The sequence below is a fragment of the Euleptes europaea genome, chromosome 7, assembly GCF_029931775.1.
Source record: "Euleptes europaea isolate rEulEur1 chromosome 7, rEulEur1.hap1, whole genome shotgun sequence".
In the NCBI taxonomy this organism is placed as follows: domain Eukaryota; kingdom Metazoa; phylum Chordata; class Lepidosauria; order Squamata; family Sphaerodactylidae; genus Euleptes; species Euleptes europaea.
The window spans coordinates 37,049,123-37,070,053 of record NC_079318.1 but is presented as its reverse complement, the minus strand read 5'-3'; the positions used below and the strand labels follow the sequence as shown (position 1 = coordinate 37,070,053).

Below are 20,931 nucleotides of genomic sequence, written 5' to 3'. Positions count from 1 at the left end.
GTTGATCTGCTATTACAACTGATCTCCAGCCGATAGAGATCAGTTCACCTTGAGAAAATGGCCGCTTTGGCAATTGGACTTTACGGCATTGAAGTCCCTCCCTAAACCCCGCCCTCCTCAGGCTCTGCACCCCAAAATCTCCAGGTATTTCCCAGCCAGAAGCTGGCAACCCTATGCACAACCCAGCCCACCCCAAGAACTTGTACCCTTGTGCAGGAGCAGGATTGGGCATGCAACTGGGTTCCCTCTGCTAAGTGAGATACAGAATTGTGAGTGTTGTGGTTGGAGTGATCATGCTGCTTTCCCTATGTGTGTGCCTGGGAAAAGGGAATGTGGTTGCAGGAGAGGACTCAAACACACATCTGCAGAGCTTCCTATAGTATGTTCACTTCAGCGCTTCTCCTGGTCTTTAAAGAATCTTATGCTCACAGAATAGACAAACACTATTTTGTATGTGCCATGGAGGAACTAATTATCGGCAGCCCCATATCATGATTTAAAACCATGCCAACCATTTTGACAATCTACCTTTCCACACCTTTTAGCAAGATAATCTTTTACACTGAATGCTTTATTAGTATCAGTAAGCAAAGCCGACTTGTATTTAATTTGTAAACTCTTCTTCTAGGAACAGTAACTACAGAACTGTCGGTGATCTCTCCTGTGCAGAACTTTCCTTCCTTTCCACTTAAGGGAGAAAGAAACACTAGCGGCATTCCAATATGCAGGAGCCAGTTGCCTTAGAACCCAATGCAGTCCCTCCCCCAGCCTACACACCGGTAATAAACCCCGCAGCCAACACCAGGCGAATGCGACGGATTATCTCTGAAGATCCTGAGTGGAGTCTCGCCATAGTCCCACAGCTCACAGAACTCTGCATCCAGCATATCATCAACAACTTTGAAAGTAAGTCAGATCTCTCTCCCTGTGAGAAACTTGCCGAGGAAGTATCAGTCGATTATAACATGGAATTATATCTAGTATTTTGAGTGATCAAATCTTTATTTAACAAGCTGGTGACCCAGCAGTCTTGGACAGAACCAGTCTTGCAAATACCACTGTCTATTTCCATCTTCGCATAGAAGGATCTAGTATTGTGAAGAGATTTTTTTTTAATGAAACCAGTTGTTAGAAAATGCCAGGCAAATGCACCCAGATTGAATGTCCACTGCAGTTGCTAAATAACCAGCTACAGTTGTACCTTCTGCAGCATAATGTAAATATATATATATATAATGCATACTTAATCTGGTTTAATAGTTATTCCCTCTCCCTAAGGAACTATATTTCTGCAAGAGAGCTTACAGAGCCTTCAGATCCTCACCAAACTAAAATCCCCTTAACTTGGGGAAGGGGGATAAAAAGGATCACGTTTAAATTGGTACAAAACCAACAGAAGTGTGTAGTGTAGATATAGTGAACTGATCTCCATACAGTTATAAAAAGCAGCAAGTCCAACCCCCCCAAACAAAATTCCAGTAGGTTAAAACTTTGAACATTGCTCCATATTATCAGTTGGAAGGTGAGTTAAACTGATTTAGGAAATAAATCACTGAATGTTCCTGAATTGCAATAGGCTCCACAGTTCCCTACAGTATTAACGTATTTTCTTTCCCACCAGAAAATTCTATTTTGAACAGCCTCATTCCTGAGCATCAAAAGAAGGTGCTGGAAAAGCTCTCCACAAATCTGCCCCTCACAGTGACAGCCAACTTGGTTAGCGACGAAGGCTACTGGAAACGGTGCTGCACTGCGAGGTGGGCTGTCTGTGATGTGTCCCAGTATGGCGGTAGCTGGAAGCGGATGTTCTTTGAACGGCACCTAGAGAACATCCTGAAGTTCTATATTCCTGACACAACCAGCCCCAACCAAGTCCTGGATATAATCCCACTCTGCAAGGTGTATGTGAGGAAGCTGGAGATCAACCAGTTCCTCCCACCTGTGAAACAAGACCAGAAGAAGGAAGATGAAGATGTCTCTGATACTGAAAGTGATGCTGGAATAGATGAACCATCCATGGATCATTTTGATCTGAGTATGCTTGTCCCAGCGCTCTGCCACCTAGAGGAGCTGGATCTGTCTTATGGCGTTAAAGATTGTGGCATGAATTTTGAGTGGAATCTATTTGAGTTCACCATTCGGGATTGCTGGTCATTGGCCACGGCTCTCAAGAAGTGTCCAACTCTAAAGGTAATTTCCCAGATCGAATTTTGTAATGTTTAATAACCTTAAGCATAGTAGAATGATAATTTCTGAAGGTCAGAGACCAGTTTAATGATCTTTTCACTCCATTAGGATTTCTAAATTATTAAGAAATATTTGGAATTTCTTTGGTGGGCAAATGAAAACCAGGTGGAAACAATGTTCATAATGATTTCAGATCTTTTTTTTTTTTTTTTTAAATATTTTTATTGATTTTTAAAGTTATCTGGAGATACAGGAAAGGAAAAAAGGGGAAGGGAAAATATTAACATAAAAATACATTTGTTACCCCCTAACATAGTTTATTTTGAGTTTGTGGTTGGAGCACTTCTGTTAGATATTTTTGATATTCTCATTTTTTTGATAGGCTGTATTTAATCATTGATTTTATTTTAATAATAAGGTATTTTGTTATTATTTTTTTGTTTTAATATATTCATAGAAAATTTGCCATTTGTCTTTGTTTGATTTTGGAGTATCTGGCTGTAATAACTCTGTTAGATGTGCCATTGTTATAAATTCATATGCTTTGTCAATCCAGAGTTTGATTTTTGGTATTTTTTCTGTCTTCCACAGTGATGCTAGCACCATTCTTGCCGCGGTTATTAGATATTTTAGTATAATCTGGTGATCTTTACTATATTTGTCTGGTATTTTACTTAAAAGAAATAGCTTAGGATCGTATACAATAGACTGACCGATTATGATTTCCATGTCTTTGTGAATCTTTTTCCAATATTTTTGTACTAATGTGCACGTCCACCAGCAATGGTAGAAGGTGCCTTTTGCTTTCCCGCATTTCCAACACAAACCGGATGTTGAGCTGTTCATGTTTTGAATGTCACTCGGTGTAATATACCATCTATGTAACATTTTCAGCCAGTTTTCTTGGATTCCTTGGCTAAGAGTGAATTTGAGATTTCCCCGAAATAGCTGTTCCCATTCGTCCGTAGTTATAATCTCATTAAGGTTTTCCATCCACTTAATTTGGCACGATTTTATTTGTTCGTCTTCTGTGTCATATATCAGCAGTAGCCGATAAATTTTGCCTAGTAAGTGATCTGTTGATTTACTTATCAGCTGTTCAAAGTCTGTTTTGCCTTGCAAAATTCCACGGGTCCAGCAATCCTCTTTAAATCGTGAGGTTAGTTGGTAGTATACCAACCAAGACATCTGCGGATAATCAGTTTGTAATTCAGTTAACGTCTTAAAAGATCCATCTATTTTTATCAAGTCCTGATATTGTATCGTCCCATATGTTTTCCTCTCAATTATTGACCCATAAGCATTAAATGGTGCCATCAACAACGATTTTTCAAAACTTAGTCTGGGTTTCAGTTTTTGCCACACCTCCACCATATTTTCTACAGTGGGGTGGCCTTTCAATTCTTTTAATCTCTTCTTCCAGTCTTTTCCCCATAGTAGTTGATGCGCTCCGCCCTGTAAGCTTGCTAGTTCTAATTTAGTGGTTCTTCCGTTATTTTGCAGTATCCAATCTTTGACCCGCACCAAAGTCGCCGCTTGATGGTAAATCTTTAGATTTGGAAGAGACATTCCTCCTCTTTTCTTTGCATCCGTCATAATTTTAAATTTTATTCGGGGACGTTTTTTATCCCAGATAAATCTGGTGATTTGTCGTTGCCAGGATTTTAGTACCTTTTCAGAGATCTTAATAGGGATCGTTTGAAATAGAAAATTAACTCTCGGGAGTATATTCATTTTAATTAGGGATATTTTGCCTAGCCAAGAGATTTTTAGTTTAGCCCATCTTTGCAGGTCACCTTCAATCCTATTCCAGTTTGTTTGATAATTGTAGTTATATAAATCATGGGATTTTTTTGGAAGATTTATTCCCAAATACTTTATTGGTTTAGTTGAGTTTATAAATCCTGAAATATTTGTTATTTCTAGTTCTTCTTCTTTAGATAAGTGCTCTAAGAAGGTTTTTGTTTTAGCCTTGTTGATTTTATAACCTGCAAGTTGTCCATAGACATGAATATCCTTCATAAGTTCTTTGATGCTAGATTTTGGTTGTGATATTGTTAGTAAGACGTCATCAGCATATGCTCTGATTTTGAACTCTTCACCTTGAACATTTAAACCAGATATTCTCTGATTTGTTCTAATTTTATTTGCCAATACTTCTAAAGTTAGATTGAAAAGTAGAGGTGATAATGGACAGCCTTGCCTGGTTCCTTTTTCAATATTGAAGTCTTTGGTTAAGGTGCCATTTATTATTAGTTTCGCCTGTTGCTCTGTGTAGATGCTAGTTATCCAATTAAATAAATTACCCTCATTACCTATAGTGTAGACCACCTGTCTCATAAATTTCCATGAGATATTATCAAAGGCTTTTTCCGCGTCCACGAATATAAAGGCCATTTTTTCTCTTCTGTGTTTTACAAGTTCTCGCGCATTTATCACAAATCTAATATTGTCCGCCATATGTCGTTTAGGTATAAAGCCAGTCTGGTCTGGATGTATCAGTTTATCTGCATGGGCTAGCAATCTTTGTGCAAGTATTGTAGTAAATATTTTATAATCTGTGTTAAGTAAAGATATTGGCCTATATGAGGAAGGTAACATCCGATCCGTTCCTTCTTTAGGGATAAGTGTTATAAATGCTTCTTTCCAAGAGTCCGGCACTTTCTTTCTCTTTTGTATTTCATTCATGACTTTCACTAACATTGGGGCTATTTCTTCCCTGAATGATTTATAGTATAAGGCCGTAAAGCCATCAGGCCCTGGTGTCTTTCCACTTTTTAATTTCTTGATTGCCTGTATTACTTCTTCTAAGGTGATTTCTTGATTTAAACAGATTATGTCCTCTTTGGAAAGATGATTTAAGTAGCTCTGCTGAATATAGGTTTTTATTTCTTCCATTTGTTCGTTTTGCTCCTTCTCTTTATATAACTCCTCAAAATAATCCAAAAAACACTGTGCAATTTTATCATCTTTGTATGTTATCTGCCCTTTCAGTTTTGCCGCCTGTATTATTCTTTTCTGTTTCTCTGTTTTAAGCATGGCTGCTAAATGTTTGCCCGGTTTATTTGCATAAGCGAAATGTTTTTGTTTTATAAATTTTAATTTTTTTGCCATTTCGTCCGTATAGAGTATATTAATTTCGTGTCTGATCTTTTTCAACTCTTTTAAAGTTTTTTTGCTATTTGTTCGTATATAAGTTTTTTCTAATCGAGCAAGGTTAGCTTGAAGATCCATCAGATGTTTTTCCCGCTCCTTTTTATTTTTTGAGCCTAATGAAATATAGATGCCTCTCATATAGGCTTTTGAACAGTCCCAGATCGTTGCTTGGCTCATTCCTTGCGTTTCATTTCTCAGTAGGAATTCCTTAAGTTCTTCACGACCTGTATTTAGATCCCTCTCTTTGTTCAATAATGCATCATTTAGTCTCCATCTAAATGATTTCTTCTTTTGATGGTGCCATTTTAATAGTATTGGGTTATGGTCAGATAAGATCCGAGGTAGTATTTTAATATAATCTAAATTTTTTACTAAATTAGTCGATGTCCAACACATATCAATTCTTGAAAATGTTCTATGTCTGTCCGAATAGAATGTATATTCTTTGGCATTAGGATTTTTAATTCTCCAAATATCCACCAAATTAAGACGCTGCATGTCTAATTTTACCTTTTTTGGCAGTTTGCCACTTTTTTGATTTTTTGATCTATCCAGTTTGGTATCCAAGACTCCATTCATGTCCCCAATAATGATAATCTCATACTCCAATTGTTCTTCCAGTGATGAAAAAAGTTCTGTGAAAAATTTTTCTTTTGACGTCAACGGCGCGTATATAGAGGTTAATATTTTTACTTCTCCTGTGGAAAGCTGCAATTTCAATGTTAACCGCCTACCTTTGGTGTCTTTTATAGTTTCCAGTACTTTAATGGTGGGATCTCTAATATATATGGCAATGCCCCTTTTCTTTTCTAACGCTGATGATGTGTACACTGTACCAAGTCGTTTGTTATTTAGTAAGTAATTATATCTTTTTTGTATATGTGTTTCTTGCAGACATATTATGTTCGCTTTGTATTTGGAAAGTGCATGAAAAGTTTTATTTCTTTTTTGAGGTGTATTTAAACCATTTATATTAATAGATATTATTTCTAGGCCACTTGTCATATTGTTTTTTATTTGAAGGCTGCCGCCTCATCCATCAGTTCTTCTTGACTTGTCGCGGAATTCTTCTTTTTATTTTGTGGTGAGCTTGATCCATCAGTTCTATAACCTTTTCTTTTAGTCTTTATTTTAATTTCTTCTTCTAAATCATGTGCTTCTTCTAATGTTCGTATTAGGATTCTGCCGGTAGATAATTGAACGCTTAGAAAATGCGAGCCCACCCATCTGTACCTTATCTCTCGTTCACGTAATAGCTTGCGCAAAGATTCCAGCTCACGTCTTTTTTTCCTTACTGAAAAGGGTAGGTCAGGAAAAATCTGTATCTCTTTTCCTTTGTATAGTAGTGGGTCATCTCTTTGTTTGTTCAATATATCCTCTTTTATCCGTTTATCTGCAAATTTTATTAAGATTTCCCTTGGCAGTTTTTTAGATGTTGCGTATTTGGAATTAATTCTGTAAATTTCCCTAATATCAACAGCTTCTTTATCGATCTCTAAATAGGTAGCGAGTAGTTGAATCATACTTTCTTCCAAATTCTCTTGGGGCATATCTTCTGATACATGTTGGAAACGCAAGTTGTTCTCTCTTACTTGCATTTCCGTCGTAGCTAGTCTATTTTCCGTTTCCTCTGTCCACACCTTATGTTCCTGTTGTGTTCTCTCTGTCTTCATTTGTTTTATTTTAAGTTTCTTGATGTCTTCTCTGTTATCCAGAATATCCTTGGCATTCTCATCTATTTTTTGCTTAATGTCCTGGAGACCGGTCGCCAACTCCTGTTTTACTGTCTGCACCTCAATCTGCACTGTTCGTACATCTGTTTTAACCGAATTACATTCTTTGGTCAACTTTTCTAAATCCTTGTTTACTTTATCCATTTTACTATTTATTTGGTCTACTTTCGTTTCTAGTTTTTGTTCAGTTCTTGTTAGTTGGGATGTTAACGCTGTCAGTTGGACTGCCAATTTTTCCAATGCTTTCTCCATATTATTCTGTGATCTGCTAGGCTTTTCTTGTTGAGGGTGATAGCTTATTGATTCTTCACTATCAATCTCTTCTTCTTTTTCCTCTTCTTCTAGATTTGTTCTTGAAGTCAGATTTCCAGCTTTATTTGTTTTTCTGTTTTTTTTCATTAGATTGTATCTATATATTTTTCTTCTAGTTTGTAATTCTGTGTAATTACCAGACATGCACGACTATAGAGTGTTAAGAGTAAGGATTTTATATGCTTAATTATTTAGTTAAATATTAGTCACTCTTATTTTGGATATTCAAATCAGGTCACCCAAACCTCATTCAATGCACTACAACCCAACTCAATTTCAGCACTGGAGTATAAATATTTTAACTTTTTTTACATAAATTAGGCTTAGTAATTATTTGTAACATCCCCTGTACACTTAATGTTATATTAAATACCTCCACAAGTTTTTCGTTGATACAAAAGTAAATATTTTCCCCCTCAGTTTAAATCTGTTAAGGCACACGACTAGGAATTCTGGGAGTTGTAGTCCTGAGTGGCACCGGTTGACGTCACCGGAACTACCTAGGAGCGGGCTTGCTTTGGCCGCAAAGTTCAACTCCTTGCGAGTAACCCGTATAATTGGCCGTCTGAGCCCTCCTTCTGTGTCAGGAGATCCCTTTTTTGGGCGCCGTCAGAACCCCCCTTCTATATCAGGGGTCCCCTTCCAAGCCACTTATTTCTCGCCGCTCACTCCGCCCCCTGGCCGACTCTTCTCTCCCGCCGGTCCGTGGCCCCGTCCTCGCTCCGTCCAGATGTCGCCCGCTTCGCCGCCGCCTCCGCCGGTCTTGCCGCCTCGCCTTTACCGCCGCAGCCACCGGTCTTGCCACCTCGCCGCCGCGGCCACCAGTCTCGCCGCTTCGCCGCCGCCTCCGCCGGTCTTGCCGCCTCGCCTCTGCCGCCGCCTCCACCGGTCTTGCCGCCTCGCCTCTACCACCGCAGCCGCCGGTCTCACTGCCTCGCCGCCACTGCCTTCGGTCTCGTTGCCAAAATTCCGGCACCTTCCTCCTCCCCCGGGGGGGCCACACCGCCACTCCCAACACGCCGAGGCAACCGGTAGAAAGGGTGGGGAAAGGAAAAAGAGAAATTAGTAAGTTCTTATCGTTTAATAATCTGACTATATTTTTATTATTTATACAGCGAGTTAGGGGATAGTAAATTGAGGTAAAAAAGGAAAGAAAAAAGAAAGAAAGAAAAAAAAGGGAAGGGTTTGGGGGGGGTGATCAGTTGGGAGGTCGGAGCTTTATAGGACTTGCCTGAATTTCGCCTGCTGGGACGTCCAAAACCCCTTTTTTCCGGGGTAGCGACGTTCCTCCTCTCATAGAGAGTTGAGATTCAGAAAAAAGATTTTCTGGCTCAGGGCTAAAAGTATTTAATTTTAGCCACAGCACCGGTGAATTTCACTCCCGCTCCTAAAGGTGCGGCCGCTCCGCCATCTTGCCCAACCGGAATCCCTCAATGATTTCAGATCTTAAAGAATTCCGCAGGGCCTGTAAGGCAGAGCTTTTCTGCCAGGCCTATAGCTGAGGGCAGCCGCGGATATTACAAATGCTGGCCTCCCTACCCCACCCCCTTCCTACGTGATATGCTGGGTTGACCTGAAGGGGCGCCTGCCTGTTTGTCTTTGCCAATATGATTGGAATTGAGCACCATCTTGGGGTTTTGTTTGAGTTTAATTGGGACTTTACTGTTTTAAGTTTTAGTATTATTGATGTAAATTTTAAATGATGTGACCCACCCTGAGCCTGGCTTTGGCCGGGGAGGGCAGGCTAGAAATCACTAAAGCCAGTGTGGTGTAGTGGATAAGAGTGGTGGTTTAGAGTGGTGGAGTCTGATCTGGAGAACCAGGTTTGATTCCCCACTCCTCCGCATGAACGGCGGAGGCTAATCTGGTGAACTGTATTTGTTTCCATACTCCTACACACAAAGCCAGCTGGGTGACCTTTGGCGAGTCACTCTCTCTCAGCCTCACCTATCTCACAGAGTGTTTGTTGTGGGGAGGGAAAGGGAAGTTGATTGTAAGCCAGTTTGATTTTCCCTTAAGTGGCAGAGAAAGTCGGCATATAAAAAAAACCTCTTATTCTAAATAAATAAAATAATTTATTACGTTCTTTAAGATTGAGTAGACTGGCAATTAGCTTTAAAAGTAAATTATTTAAAAATTCTTTATATAAGGTGGCTAGTACTTGTCCAAAAATTAAATCCTATCCCTCCAGTTCTAAATTTTCAAGGCAAAATTATCAGCATTGCTGAGAACTTCTATTTGATTTGAACATGATAGCCAATTAACTTACCTTGATTGTACTTCCTCATTTATATGCAAGGCAAGCTGTTGATCAAATTGCCTTAATGTCTTTGATTGAAATTCATCTTGAGCACCATGCCCAGACAGGACCAGGTAGTGCCTTGGGAATAAGTGACAAGAAAGTTGTAGCTTAAGACCACAATTGCATAGTCTGCAAACTAAATCTTTTCATTTACTTCTTGTCAGCCATAGAATTATTTGCATTTTATCCCTCTTTGTGCCTGTGAACTGAGCCCTTCCTTTAAATGATTGACATTGCCTGCTTTTTGCATGTTTGCAATCATCAGCATCTGTTTATGAAGTGATTGATCAGCCACAACAAATGATCACAAAATTAGATAAATGAGCAGATATCTAAGGCACACAGATACATATAGGTAGTAAGTGTCAAATCAAAAATCTCTACTATAATTGTTTTTTCTTTTAATTATGTGCCTTTTAACAATTGGAGGCAGTGTCAGCAGATTGGTGGTGGAGGGATGGCAGCTGTGAAAGCAATGTTATGATGCAGACTCATATGAATTTAATTAGACACATCTAAATGGCTCAGGTCAGCTCCCTGATTGCAACCAGTATGCAGGAAGCAAGATGAACCAACATATGATTGAGCATCCTTGATTATCATTTAGTAACCCCCCCCTTTGATAATAGAATTTAGCAATATTGCACCATATGGAAGGTTTTAGCATAATATTGGCGAAGGCTTTAGCATAGTTGCCTGATACATGAGGTTTACTAGGGAAAACATCACCTGTGCTAACTGGAAGTAAGCAGTGTAGCAGAGAAAGGTCAATTGTACTGTGATAAAGTAATATAAAGTAAGATTGCTTTGTAAATGAAAAATCACTTTTAAAATGTCCAGGACTGACACATGGACCCATGGACTGTGGGAGAGGTGTGTTGTACTCCACTCTTGATGGCTAATCTGCTCTGATGGGCCAGTGGTCTTGGCCAGACATATTGGTCACCACTTCCCTGGCTGCCCTTGGCTCACTATCCTAATATTACATACTTAGCCCAGTTTATATCTCAGAGTAACTTTTAATTGTTGGCCTCCCTAGAAGCAATGAAGACATTTTTTAATTTTAAGCTCTGTGAGAAACCTACGGAAAACCAACAACAGAATTACTTGTCTACATACAGGGGTTTAAAAATGAAATTTGAAGGTACAAATTGTTTGAGACTTTGAAGGAATACACAGATGCCTTTAATGCTTTGTGATATGTGAATTAAAAAAAAAACCCTGAAGGAAATGGATTGCCTGAGTCATCTGGTTTTACGTGAGAATTGAATGAAGTAAAAAAAAAAAAAACCTTGTCTGAAATATGATTTGTGCTTCTGTCGCAGGTCTTCAAGCTAACTCGTAGCAAAGTGGACGATGATAAAGCCCGGATATTGATCCGACATTTATTAGACCACCCTTCGCTGATAGAACTGAACTTATCCCACAACCTGCTTGCAGACCGGGCTGCCCGAGCCGTGGGCAAACTGATCAACTGCAGCAAGTTGGTGACTCTCAACCTGTGTGATAACAGGATCCGGGCTCAAGGAGGCCAGGCTATTGCCCATGCCTTGTCCAAGAATGCTGTTCTGACATCCCTGAACCTGCGCCTCAACTGCATAGAGGATGAGGGAGGTCAAGCCATTTGCCATGCCTTGCTGGCTAACAGCACCTTGACAACACTTCACTTGGGTGGCAATGAATTGTCGGAGCCCACGGCCACTCTTTTCTCTCAAGTCCTGGCCCAGAACACGGCTCTGACTCACATCAACCTCTCCTGCAACCACATCGGCCTAGTAAGCAATGTTCTTTCTTAAAATAGGAGATTAGTAGTAATATATATATTTTTGCCATCAAGTCACATCTGACTTATGGCTACCTCTGGTAGGGTTTTCAAGGCAAGAGATGTTCAGAGGGGGTTTGCCATTGCCTGCCTTTGTGTCAGAACCCTGGTATTCCTTGGAGGTCTCCCATCCAAATACTTGCCAGGGTCAACCCTCTTAGCTTCTGAGACCTGATGAGATCAGGCTAGCCTGGGCTATTCAGGTCAGGGCAGTAATATATAGCACTTATATATTGATAGAGATTGCATAGTGCTTTAGATTTATAAAAATTCTTTATATACATTGTTCCAATAATTCTTACAACAAATTTTTAAGGTAGGTTAGATGGGCATGAGGGGAGGTTGCATTTGAGACACAGGTTGTTTATAAATGGTTAGTATGTCCCTGGTTCGTCCCTTTCTTGTCTCACACTTTTATAACCTGAGATTAGAAAACCTAATGCATGGTGTTGCCTGTAGTTAAGAAAGTCCTGGACAGTCTCATGAGCACAGCATAATCACAAGGAGAAATTAGGAAGTGCCTGAGTCCCCGCCCCTTTAAACGCTGCATTGTCATTGGCAGTAGTGCTTTCTCTGAAAAAATGTCGCCCCCCTCCCTCCATGAGAGGACATTTCACAACCCAAAATGGAGTACAGAGTTGCATCCACAAGAGTAAAATGTGGGAGATTCTCCTTTGTACACACACTGCTGAAACTGACTAGAATAGACAGGCAAGTTCTTCATTTGTCCCTGTGAATTGCACAAAAGGAAAGGGGGGAATCTCCGTGGTTGAACACACACTGCTGAAAATCACTAAAATAGAAGCCTCCTCTGTGCCTCCCCGCCATGTTTTTAATTTTTCTTTTTTGCTGCTCCAATGGAATACTGTTATATCATCATATCATCCAAAATACTATTAAAAATTTCCAAGAGGGCCAGCAGAGCTGAGGATCGTGCACTCGCTCCCCACCCCCCGCCCCGGGTAAGTCATCACCCAAATGCAAGGAGGGAGTGAACATATGCTCCTAGCCTCCAATCGCTCTCTCTGCGGTTTTTAATAGTATTTTGGATGATACAATGATAGATTGGTATTCCATCGGGGCAGCAGATTAAAAAAAAAATACAGCGAGGGGGCACAGAGAAGGAACTGACCATGGCTGTCTTTCTCCGATATGGCTTTCTAGGGCAGGGGTCGGCAAACTCATTAGTCAAAAGAGCCAAATATCAACAGTACAACGATTGAGATTTCTTTTGAGAGCCAAATTTCTTAAACTTAAACTATATAGGTAGGTACACTGTTTATTAACTTAATAAACTTTAATTAAAGTTTTAAGTCTTAATTAAACTATAGGTACACTGAATAAAACTTGATATCATACTTAATAGTGATCTTATTTATTGATAAAAATTAAATTGTCCCTGCCATTTCCCCCTCCCCGTCTGGAGTCCTCATCTGGAGGCCTGGCCTACCGCCATAAAAGCCTATTGGTAGACCTGGCCTCTGGCTGAGTCCCATTGGGAGGCCAGGTCTACCCATTGGCTTTCTTGGCAGTAGACCTGGCCTCCGGAGGCCTATAGAAGCCAATTGGTAGACCTGGCCTCTGAAGGGGGACTTTTTCCCCTCCTCGGAGTCCAGGTCTACTGCCAAGAAAGCCAGTGGGTAGACATGGCCTCCCAATGGGACTCAGCCGGAGGCCAGATCTACCAAAGGAAGCCCACCCCGCCCAACAGCTGATAGGCGGGGGGGCCAGGAACTGCCGAGCTGCCCGCCCAGCAATCGCGCGGCTAGAGGGGAGGGGAGGGAAAGGGGCAAGGGAAAGGGGGACCCGGCCATTCTCCATGGTGGGGGGGGAAGACAGCGCGCCCGCTCTCTCTCTCTCAGGCGCGCCGGCTCCGCAACCCGGCTGCCGGCAAGAGCAGGGGCTCCGAACCAAGTTCGGAGAGCCGCACTCAACGGGCCAAAGAGCCGCATGCGGCTCTAGAGCCACAGTTTTGAGACCCCTGTTCTAGGGCATTGCAGAGAGGATGGCTGGCTGGCTGGCTGAAGGAGGAGTTGGAGGAGGGGTAGGAGAATGGGGGCATGTCAGGACATGGGAAGATCGACCCACAGGTGAACTATGCACCTACTCACATCCGAGATAAGCTTGGAAGTAAACTTATTTTGGGGATAAAACAGGGATTGGAAATCCCTGTGGGGAAATAGCAAAACAGAAGCAAGGTGAACCCCAAGGGAGGGGAACATTATGCATAATCCTTGCAGAGAATCAGGACATGTGCAGGAGAATCGACAGACAAACCAGTCATGCATAACTCACCATAGTGGCTTGTCATTATCACTTAGTGATATTTTGGCTAAGGTGAAACTTGGGCCAGTCTTCATATGCAGCAGAATGATGCGGTATAATCCTGAAGTTGGGAATGCCCGTTTGTAAACTGGGAGAGCATTCCAAAGGAACAATAAAACAACTTCTTGCAAGTAAAAGACCAGTACATGAGAGATTCTAGCAAGAAACTCTGACTCATAAGCGGGGTGGAGGCTGTTTCATCTGATTCTCCCTACTCATTGCAGTTCTCCGTGCCTGGTGACTTTTTGCCCATGGGATCCCCTGACCAGATCGATGCCTCTTAGGTCTTGCAGATGGGCAGCTGCAGAAAGGAGGTTGGTGGGGAAGGCTCTTCACCACAAGCAACTCACACAACTGTAGGATCTAACAATATTTTATGCTGGACCAGCATGTGGGCACAAGCCTGAAAGCCTTTAACATTCACAGAACTCTCATCTGCCTGAAGAAAAGCTTTGTAAAAGCCCCAAAGTTTCTGCACTTTCATCTACAGATGTTGCCACATCCAGGATCTCTTTCAGTCTCTTGTAGCAACATGGCAACCATGCCTAAGGAACAAGTGTTCCTTCAAGGAACAAGGCAGAGACCACATCTCCTGAGGTGTTGCAGTTTCCTCTGTATTTATTTTAAACAAATGTGGGTCTGTGAAACTCACAGGGGGGGGATCCCACCTTTCCCCCATCGCGGCTCCAGGCCTCTTTCCTCCCCCCGCCCCGTTCTCTTGCCAGCTCACCCGACCGGATCCAGCTCTCTGTGGTGGCAGCTGAAGAGCATGTGCAGATGTTTTTAAAAATTCAGGGGGATTTAAACCTGCATCATGTTGGCTCTCACACCACTTGCTGACCTTGGGCCATGACACTATCTTTCAGCCTAGCCCATCTCACTGGATTGCTGTGAGGATAAACGGCAAGTGCTATCTATGCTGCCCTGAGCTTTTTGGGTGCAATAAAAATCTAATGAGAAAACCCTAGATTGGCACATTTCCAGTATAATGCCCCATGAAAGGGGAAAACCCAGCTGTGAAGAGTGCCTGTTGGGTTACTACCAAAGGAAATTAATGCACTATCAACATGCATTTGAAATTAAGGGAGCACTCTTGAGTAAGGGTTAAGTGCCCATCTCTGCTACCTATCACTTCTCCACTTCATATCACCTCCTCCAAAACGGTCTAGATGACAAGGGCTATGGGATTACCACTGCACTTGTAATGTGTCAATTGTTTGGTTACACTTGCAGAAGAAATGGTATGCATGAATTTGTACACAGGTTCATATGCAGGAATATGCAGGAAATACATCTGCGCCTTTCCCCAGTCTTCCTTAAGTATTGAAAGCAAGCTAAGGAACTATGGACCAGTGTGTTTCAAAACAAAAGTTCTTTCCCTTCCCTTGTTGATAGCCTTCAGTCTCATCTCTATTGATTCCAGGATGGAGGGAAACAGCTACTAGAAGGCATGACTGATAACAAGACTGTGGTGGAATTTGATTTGAGGTTGGCAGAAGTGGGACAAGAGAGTGAGTACCTCATTAACCAAGCCATAAAGACCAACCAGGAACTAGCACGTCTGAAAAGCCTTCAGCGCCAACCATCTGCACCTGCCCCAAGCAATGTTGAAGAAAAACATCCAGAGCTAGACTAACATTCTCCGTGTTTCTACCTTCACCACTACAGTCTTAGATTAAAAGTTTATTTTTGGTGGAGCATCCTGGTCAGAAGTGATCATTCATTCTCCTTGTAGGGCTGGGTTTCCATAGGTTTCATTCTGGGCAGGCCAGTGGTCACTCTGCCACTGGGAAAAGAATATAAAGATACAGTAGTAGCATTATAAGCATGACACATGATGTTTCTAGATTTTAAGAAAGGACTGTGATGTACTCTATCAGATACAAGAATCTTTTCTTCTAATTTAGCAAGATCATAACTGGCAATATCATAATATGGGATGGGGTAATATAGCAACATCAGCCTGGGCAGACGTGATAGCATACACAATGAATTATCTTGTGCAGGGTACATACATAGAACAGAGAAGATGAGCAAAAGCCAAATGAAAGTCACATATGTGAGAGGTTATATCTCAGAGTAAGAATAGGGAAGCCAATATATGCACACATCCAAAGAGTCATATAACTAAGGAGATATCTTTGGCTATAGTGATATATGGGAACAGAGGAGGGATAAATAAGGGCCATGCTAATTAGTGATCAGGCAGGAAATACTGGGAGTAAGATGTGTTTTCATCATGGCAATGGACAGCTGCTTCAGCATGGTTTTGCTGAGGCCAGCACAGTCTTTCAGAGATTAGATACATTTCTCTATTTGTTTATTATACTGACACTTTCAGCTGGTAACTGAAATGAAGGCTATGTTAGAAATACAAGTTAGCTGAAAACTCGCCACAGGATATTAGAACTGCATGGTGGACAAAACAGGGGAGCTGAACCTTTCTCCTGCCTGTGCTTTCCCCCTTTTCCCCCTGATGCATCTCTGAGACTACAAACAACTCCTTTTATTTATGGGTTTTAAAAGTATTTGTGAGAGAAAACATGAATAGGAGGGAAGATTTCAGCTCTCCCTTCCCATTCTGCATTTGTCATCCCCAGGGAGCTGTCCAGTTAACGGTGCTGAATCGTGGTAGCAGTCCTGAGGCTTATTAGAGATACATAAGCAGGCTCTCATCACAGAACTAGACATCTGGCTTGTTCTCTAACAAACCACCTATTTTATTAACTCCTGTCACCCTGCCTTGTACACATGATAGTTAGTTGTGTCTCAGCTATTAAAGGTTGGGGGTGTATTATAAATGTCCAAAGTCATTTATGCTTGCATGTAATTGTTCATCTTAGGTTACGTTCCATATATATGGAAAGGAGGCGCAGAATATTTTTTTTCCATCTGCTGTGGGAGTATAAACAATTTTGACAAGACCTTGGTTAACACATCATCCTAAGAAAATGAGCAACTCCTCTAAACCTTGTGACTGGAAAGATGTCCTTGCTTTTGCTAGCAGGCAGCGCTTCTGAAATGTGAGTTACTGTGAGGGCAGTGAATGGATCTGCTGTGACTTAAATAGTTTCCCAAATGCAATTTGCTTTTGAATGTAAGCATCAAAGCACTCCAAGACCCAGTTATGTCTTCCACTGTGTTATCTCCCCCCCTACCCCCCCCCCCACTAGCTAGGAAAACCGTCATAACATGGTCATGCATAGATCATTACAGGGAGTGCGGGCAACACCCTTGCGAGTGAAAGTTGTCATCTGCCATTTTTGTTTTCAGCATCAAAGGATGTCCCAGATCTGACCTCTGAAGGATCCTGCTTTTACAGCTGTTTTTGAAGCGGTGAGAACATGAAGGGCCATGTCAAATTAAACAGGGAAATAAGGGAGAGGATGAGAAACCTCTAATTTGTATCCTTCCCCAGTTTAGCACAGCACAGTGTGGTCTTTTAAAAATTCCAGTAGGTATTTAGTTGTGTATGTAACCTGAGATTCTAAATATGCCTGCTGAGCATCCCTTATCTCCCCTTATTCCTTTAAACTTGGTCTTTACAGCTAGGTTCAAGTCCAGTAGTACCGTACAGACCAACAAGTTTTTGTGGGTATAAGTTTAGAGAGTCAAAGCTCCCTTCATCAGATACAATGAAGCCTTTATATAGAAGTCTTTACATAAAACAGTAAATCGTGCCCTGTAGCAGATTTCAAAACGCTGTTATTTGGATAACTAAAACTTAATATTGAAAGGCTTACCTTTTTAAAACTTTCTGCCGTAGCAATTAACTCAGAAGTTTACTAATGATAATTGTGCTATCACTGTTTTTAATTATGTCATTCTCTGTGCAGAGAACAGTGTCACCATTTATCACTGTTTTTAGTTATGGATTTTACTGTGGGCAATATCTTATTCTAGTTTCCACCAGTGTTGAAATACAGAAAATGCTACAGTAGTTTTTATTTCTGAAGCCCATTCCAAAGGTGCCCCTATTAGGGGAACACAAAAGCTTATTATATCATAGTTCTGCCCAAATAAACCATAAGCAGGTCTCATTACAGTCAGACAAAGCATTAATTAGATCCTAAGTGTCTTACAAAAAAGATAAAATGATAACCATCTTCAAGTATTTGAAAGACTGTCATATAGAGGATGGTGCGGAGTTGTTTTCTGTTGCCCCAGAAGGTCGGACCAGAACCAACAGGTTAAAATTAAATCAAAAGAGTTTCCATCTAGGCATTAGGAAGAAATTTCTAACAGAGTGGTTCCTCAGTGGAACAGGCTTCCTCGGGAGGTGGTAAGCTCTCCTTCCCTGGAGGGTTTTAAGCAGAGGCTAGATGGCCATCTGTCAGCAATGCCGATTCTATGACCTATGACCTTAGGCAGTTCCTGAGCGGGAGGGCATCTTGGCCATCTTCTGGGCATGGAGTAGGGATTGCTGGGTGTGTGGAGGGGAGGTAGTTTTGAAACTCCTGCATTGTGCAGGGGGTTGGACTAGATGACCCTGGTGGTCCCTTCCAACCCTATGATTGTTTCAATAACTTCTTTATCCTCATCTTCCCAAAGGTCTACCAAAGTAAAAATGCCTTATATTAGTCTGGGCAAATTATCAAGTTCAGTCTATGGGGGATGGTGTAATGACAAACAGCCACCAAGAATGCCTCTTTACCACAATACATAATCTGTACTTCATATCTGAAAGACTATGGCTATTCTCATTAGAAAATAAAGATTTGTGTGAGGACATTAGTATGGGCAGGTCATTTAACACACATTCCTTTTTTTCTAACTCAAACCAGAGACTACAGGTCTGTACAGACATGTTTTAAAATAGAATGTACTTAACAGTAGGGACAATCGCAAAACCCCAACAAACTTTGCAATCAAATCTTGGCCTTCCACTATCAGACTGCTCCTCAGACTGAAACCTATGAGATCTGATAAACAGTCCAAGAGATGCTTGCACTTTTTAGTGTTTTTAATCCCCCCCTTTTTTTCCTGGTGTTCACAGCAAATCACAGATACCAGGGAGATATATTTTTTCTCTATAGTCCCACAGATGTGCACTTCAACCATGAGATTCTGGGATCCCAGTATGGTCACATCTGTGTGTCTTAAAGAGAAAAACAAGCCAAAGTTAATTTTAAAAATCCAGAACTTTCCCTTTGTGTGCTAAAGGACATATTTTTAAAGAGCAGTTTTTCAGCATATAAAAGACTAGTTTAGAAGAAGAGCTAGTGTTTGGTATATGGTAGTTAAGTATATAGGTGCATCCATAACCCCTTCAAAATTTACTCATTGCATGCAAAATATCTTACATTTTTAACCTTTGGGAAAGGATAGTTTTGAAGAGGCTTGCATTATGTTCATGTTACAAAATATAGATGCATTTTTCCTACGATCCCGTTCTTGACACTGTGGAAGTGCACATCCACATGACTTGGATCATTCCTTCCATACCTGGTCTGTGGTCTCCAGAGACCAGGAAAATAAGAAGGAACATTATCTCTTTAATTCCAGAATTTTGCTCCCTGAAGTTACATCTAATTTTGTGGAAGATCATCAGACAGAATCCCCTGCTTTAAACATGGAACAAATCCCTAATAGGGAAGCAGCTGGAGCAATCTGCTCATCTCCTATCTCAGAGGTCTGCAAACTGCGGCTCCCGAGCCGCATGCGGCTCTTTGGCCCGTTGAGTGCAGCTCTCCGAACTTGGTTCGGAGCCTCTGCTCTTGCGCCCGCTCACGCTGGCAGCCGGGCTGCGGAGCTGCGCGCCTGAGAGCAGGCGAGCGGGCGCGCTGTCTCTCCCCCCACCCGCCAGGGAGAATGGCCAGGTCCCCCTTTCCCTCAATGGTTGGGAGGCTAAAGCCTCCCCTTCCCTCTGGTCGCGCGATTGCTGGGCGGGCGGCTCGGCGGTTCCTGCCCCCCCGTCTATCAGCTGTTGGGTGGGGCGGGCTTCCTTTGGTAGACCTGGCCTCCGGCGGAGTCCCATTGGGAGGCCATGTCTACCCACTGGCTTTCTTGGCAGTAGACCTGGACTCCGAGGAGAAAAAGTCCCCCTTCAGAGGCCAGGTCTACCAACTGGCTTCTATGGGCCTCCGGAGTCCAGGTCTACTGCCAAGAAAGCCAGTAGACCTGGCCTCCCAATGGGACTCAGCTGGAGGCCAGGTCTACCAATAGGCTTTTATGGCAGTAGACCAGGCCTCCAGACGAGGACTCCGGAAGGGGAGGGGGAAATGGCAGGGACAATTTTTTTATCAATAAATAAGATCACTATTAAGTATGATATCAAGTTTTATTCAGTGTACCTATAGTTTAATTAAGACTTAAAACTTTAATTAAAATTTATTAAGTTAATAAAAAATGTACCTACCTATATAGTTTAAGAAATTTGGCTCTGAAAAGAAATCTCAATCGTTGTACTGTTGATATTTGGCTCTTTTGACTAATGAGTTTGCCGACCCCTGTCCTATCTAATAGGAGTTCCATGCTAAATTCCACTGTTAGCCATCCCAGTGTACACTGTTTCAATTCTACACAGTGCCATTTGTATACATAAACAACTCAAAGTTCAAACAGGTCTTACTTTTAAAGAAAGTGAATGAGTTTTTAAAACACGGCAAAACAGCTGTAGGGAAGGAGGGAAGACATTGTGATTTCACAAGCACCAGCGTTGTACACTGTGGGCCTGCTTCTGCAAACTAATAAAACTGGTTTTCCCAGCCCTTGACCTTGCAGGGGATTAGTTACAAGCGATGCAATGAATGTACTGCTATTTTTATTATATCTGTACACATCCTGTATAGAAATTCAGACAAATGCAGACATCGTGAATCATCTGGAACTTTTATTACATTGATTTGGTTTACAATCTTTGTACTTTATTTCCAACAAAAAGGCAACATTGTGATATACCTTTTGTACATACAGAGAAGACAGAGCTAGATCATACTGACATACTTAAAAGTAAAAACTGTACTCAGTGCTCACGGAAGAGGTCTGTCAGAATCAAATCTATCCCCATGATTATTTCACTGTGTGATGGGTACAATTGTCCACCCATGGCTTTGCTGCCTGCAGGCCCCTTGGCCAATGGGGCTTTTAGCTGC

At 41.6% G+C, this 20,931-nt stretch overlaps 1 protein-coding gene across 1 annotated transcript; it reads left to right on the top strand.

The window, feature by feature from the left end:
* The first annotated feature begins 722 nt into the window (after window positions 1–722).
* On the top strand, window positions 723–15,473 carry TCTE1 (t-complex-associated-testis-expressed 1). Its single transcript, XM_056853356.1, has 4 exons — window positions 723–906; window positions 1,622–2,190; window positions 11,016–11,465; window positions 15,261–15,473. The coding sequence occupies exons 1-4, from the start codon at window positions 723–725 to the stop codon at window positions 15,471–15,473; spliced, it is 1,416 nt and encodes a 471-aa protein (XP_056709334.1).
* Window positions 15,474–20,931: the final 5,458 nt, after the last annotated feature.

Bases quoted from the DNA above. Each gene is read 5' to 3' on its own strand.
- TCTE1 (XM_056853356.1), top strand. From the start codon at position 723: ATGCAGGAGCCAGTTGCCTTAGAACCCAATGCAGTCCCTCCCCCAGCC. The intron at 907-1,621 runs GTAAGTCAGATC...CTTTCCCACCAG, and splicing joins TATCATCAACAACTTTGAAA to AAAATTCTATTTTGAACAGC. The intron at 11,466-15,260 runs GTAAGCAATGTT...TATTGATTCCAG, and splicing joins CCTGCAACCACATCGGCCTA to GATGGAGGGAAACAGCTACT.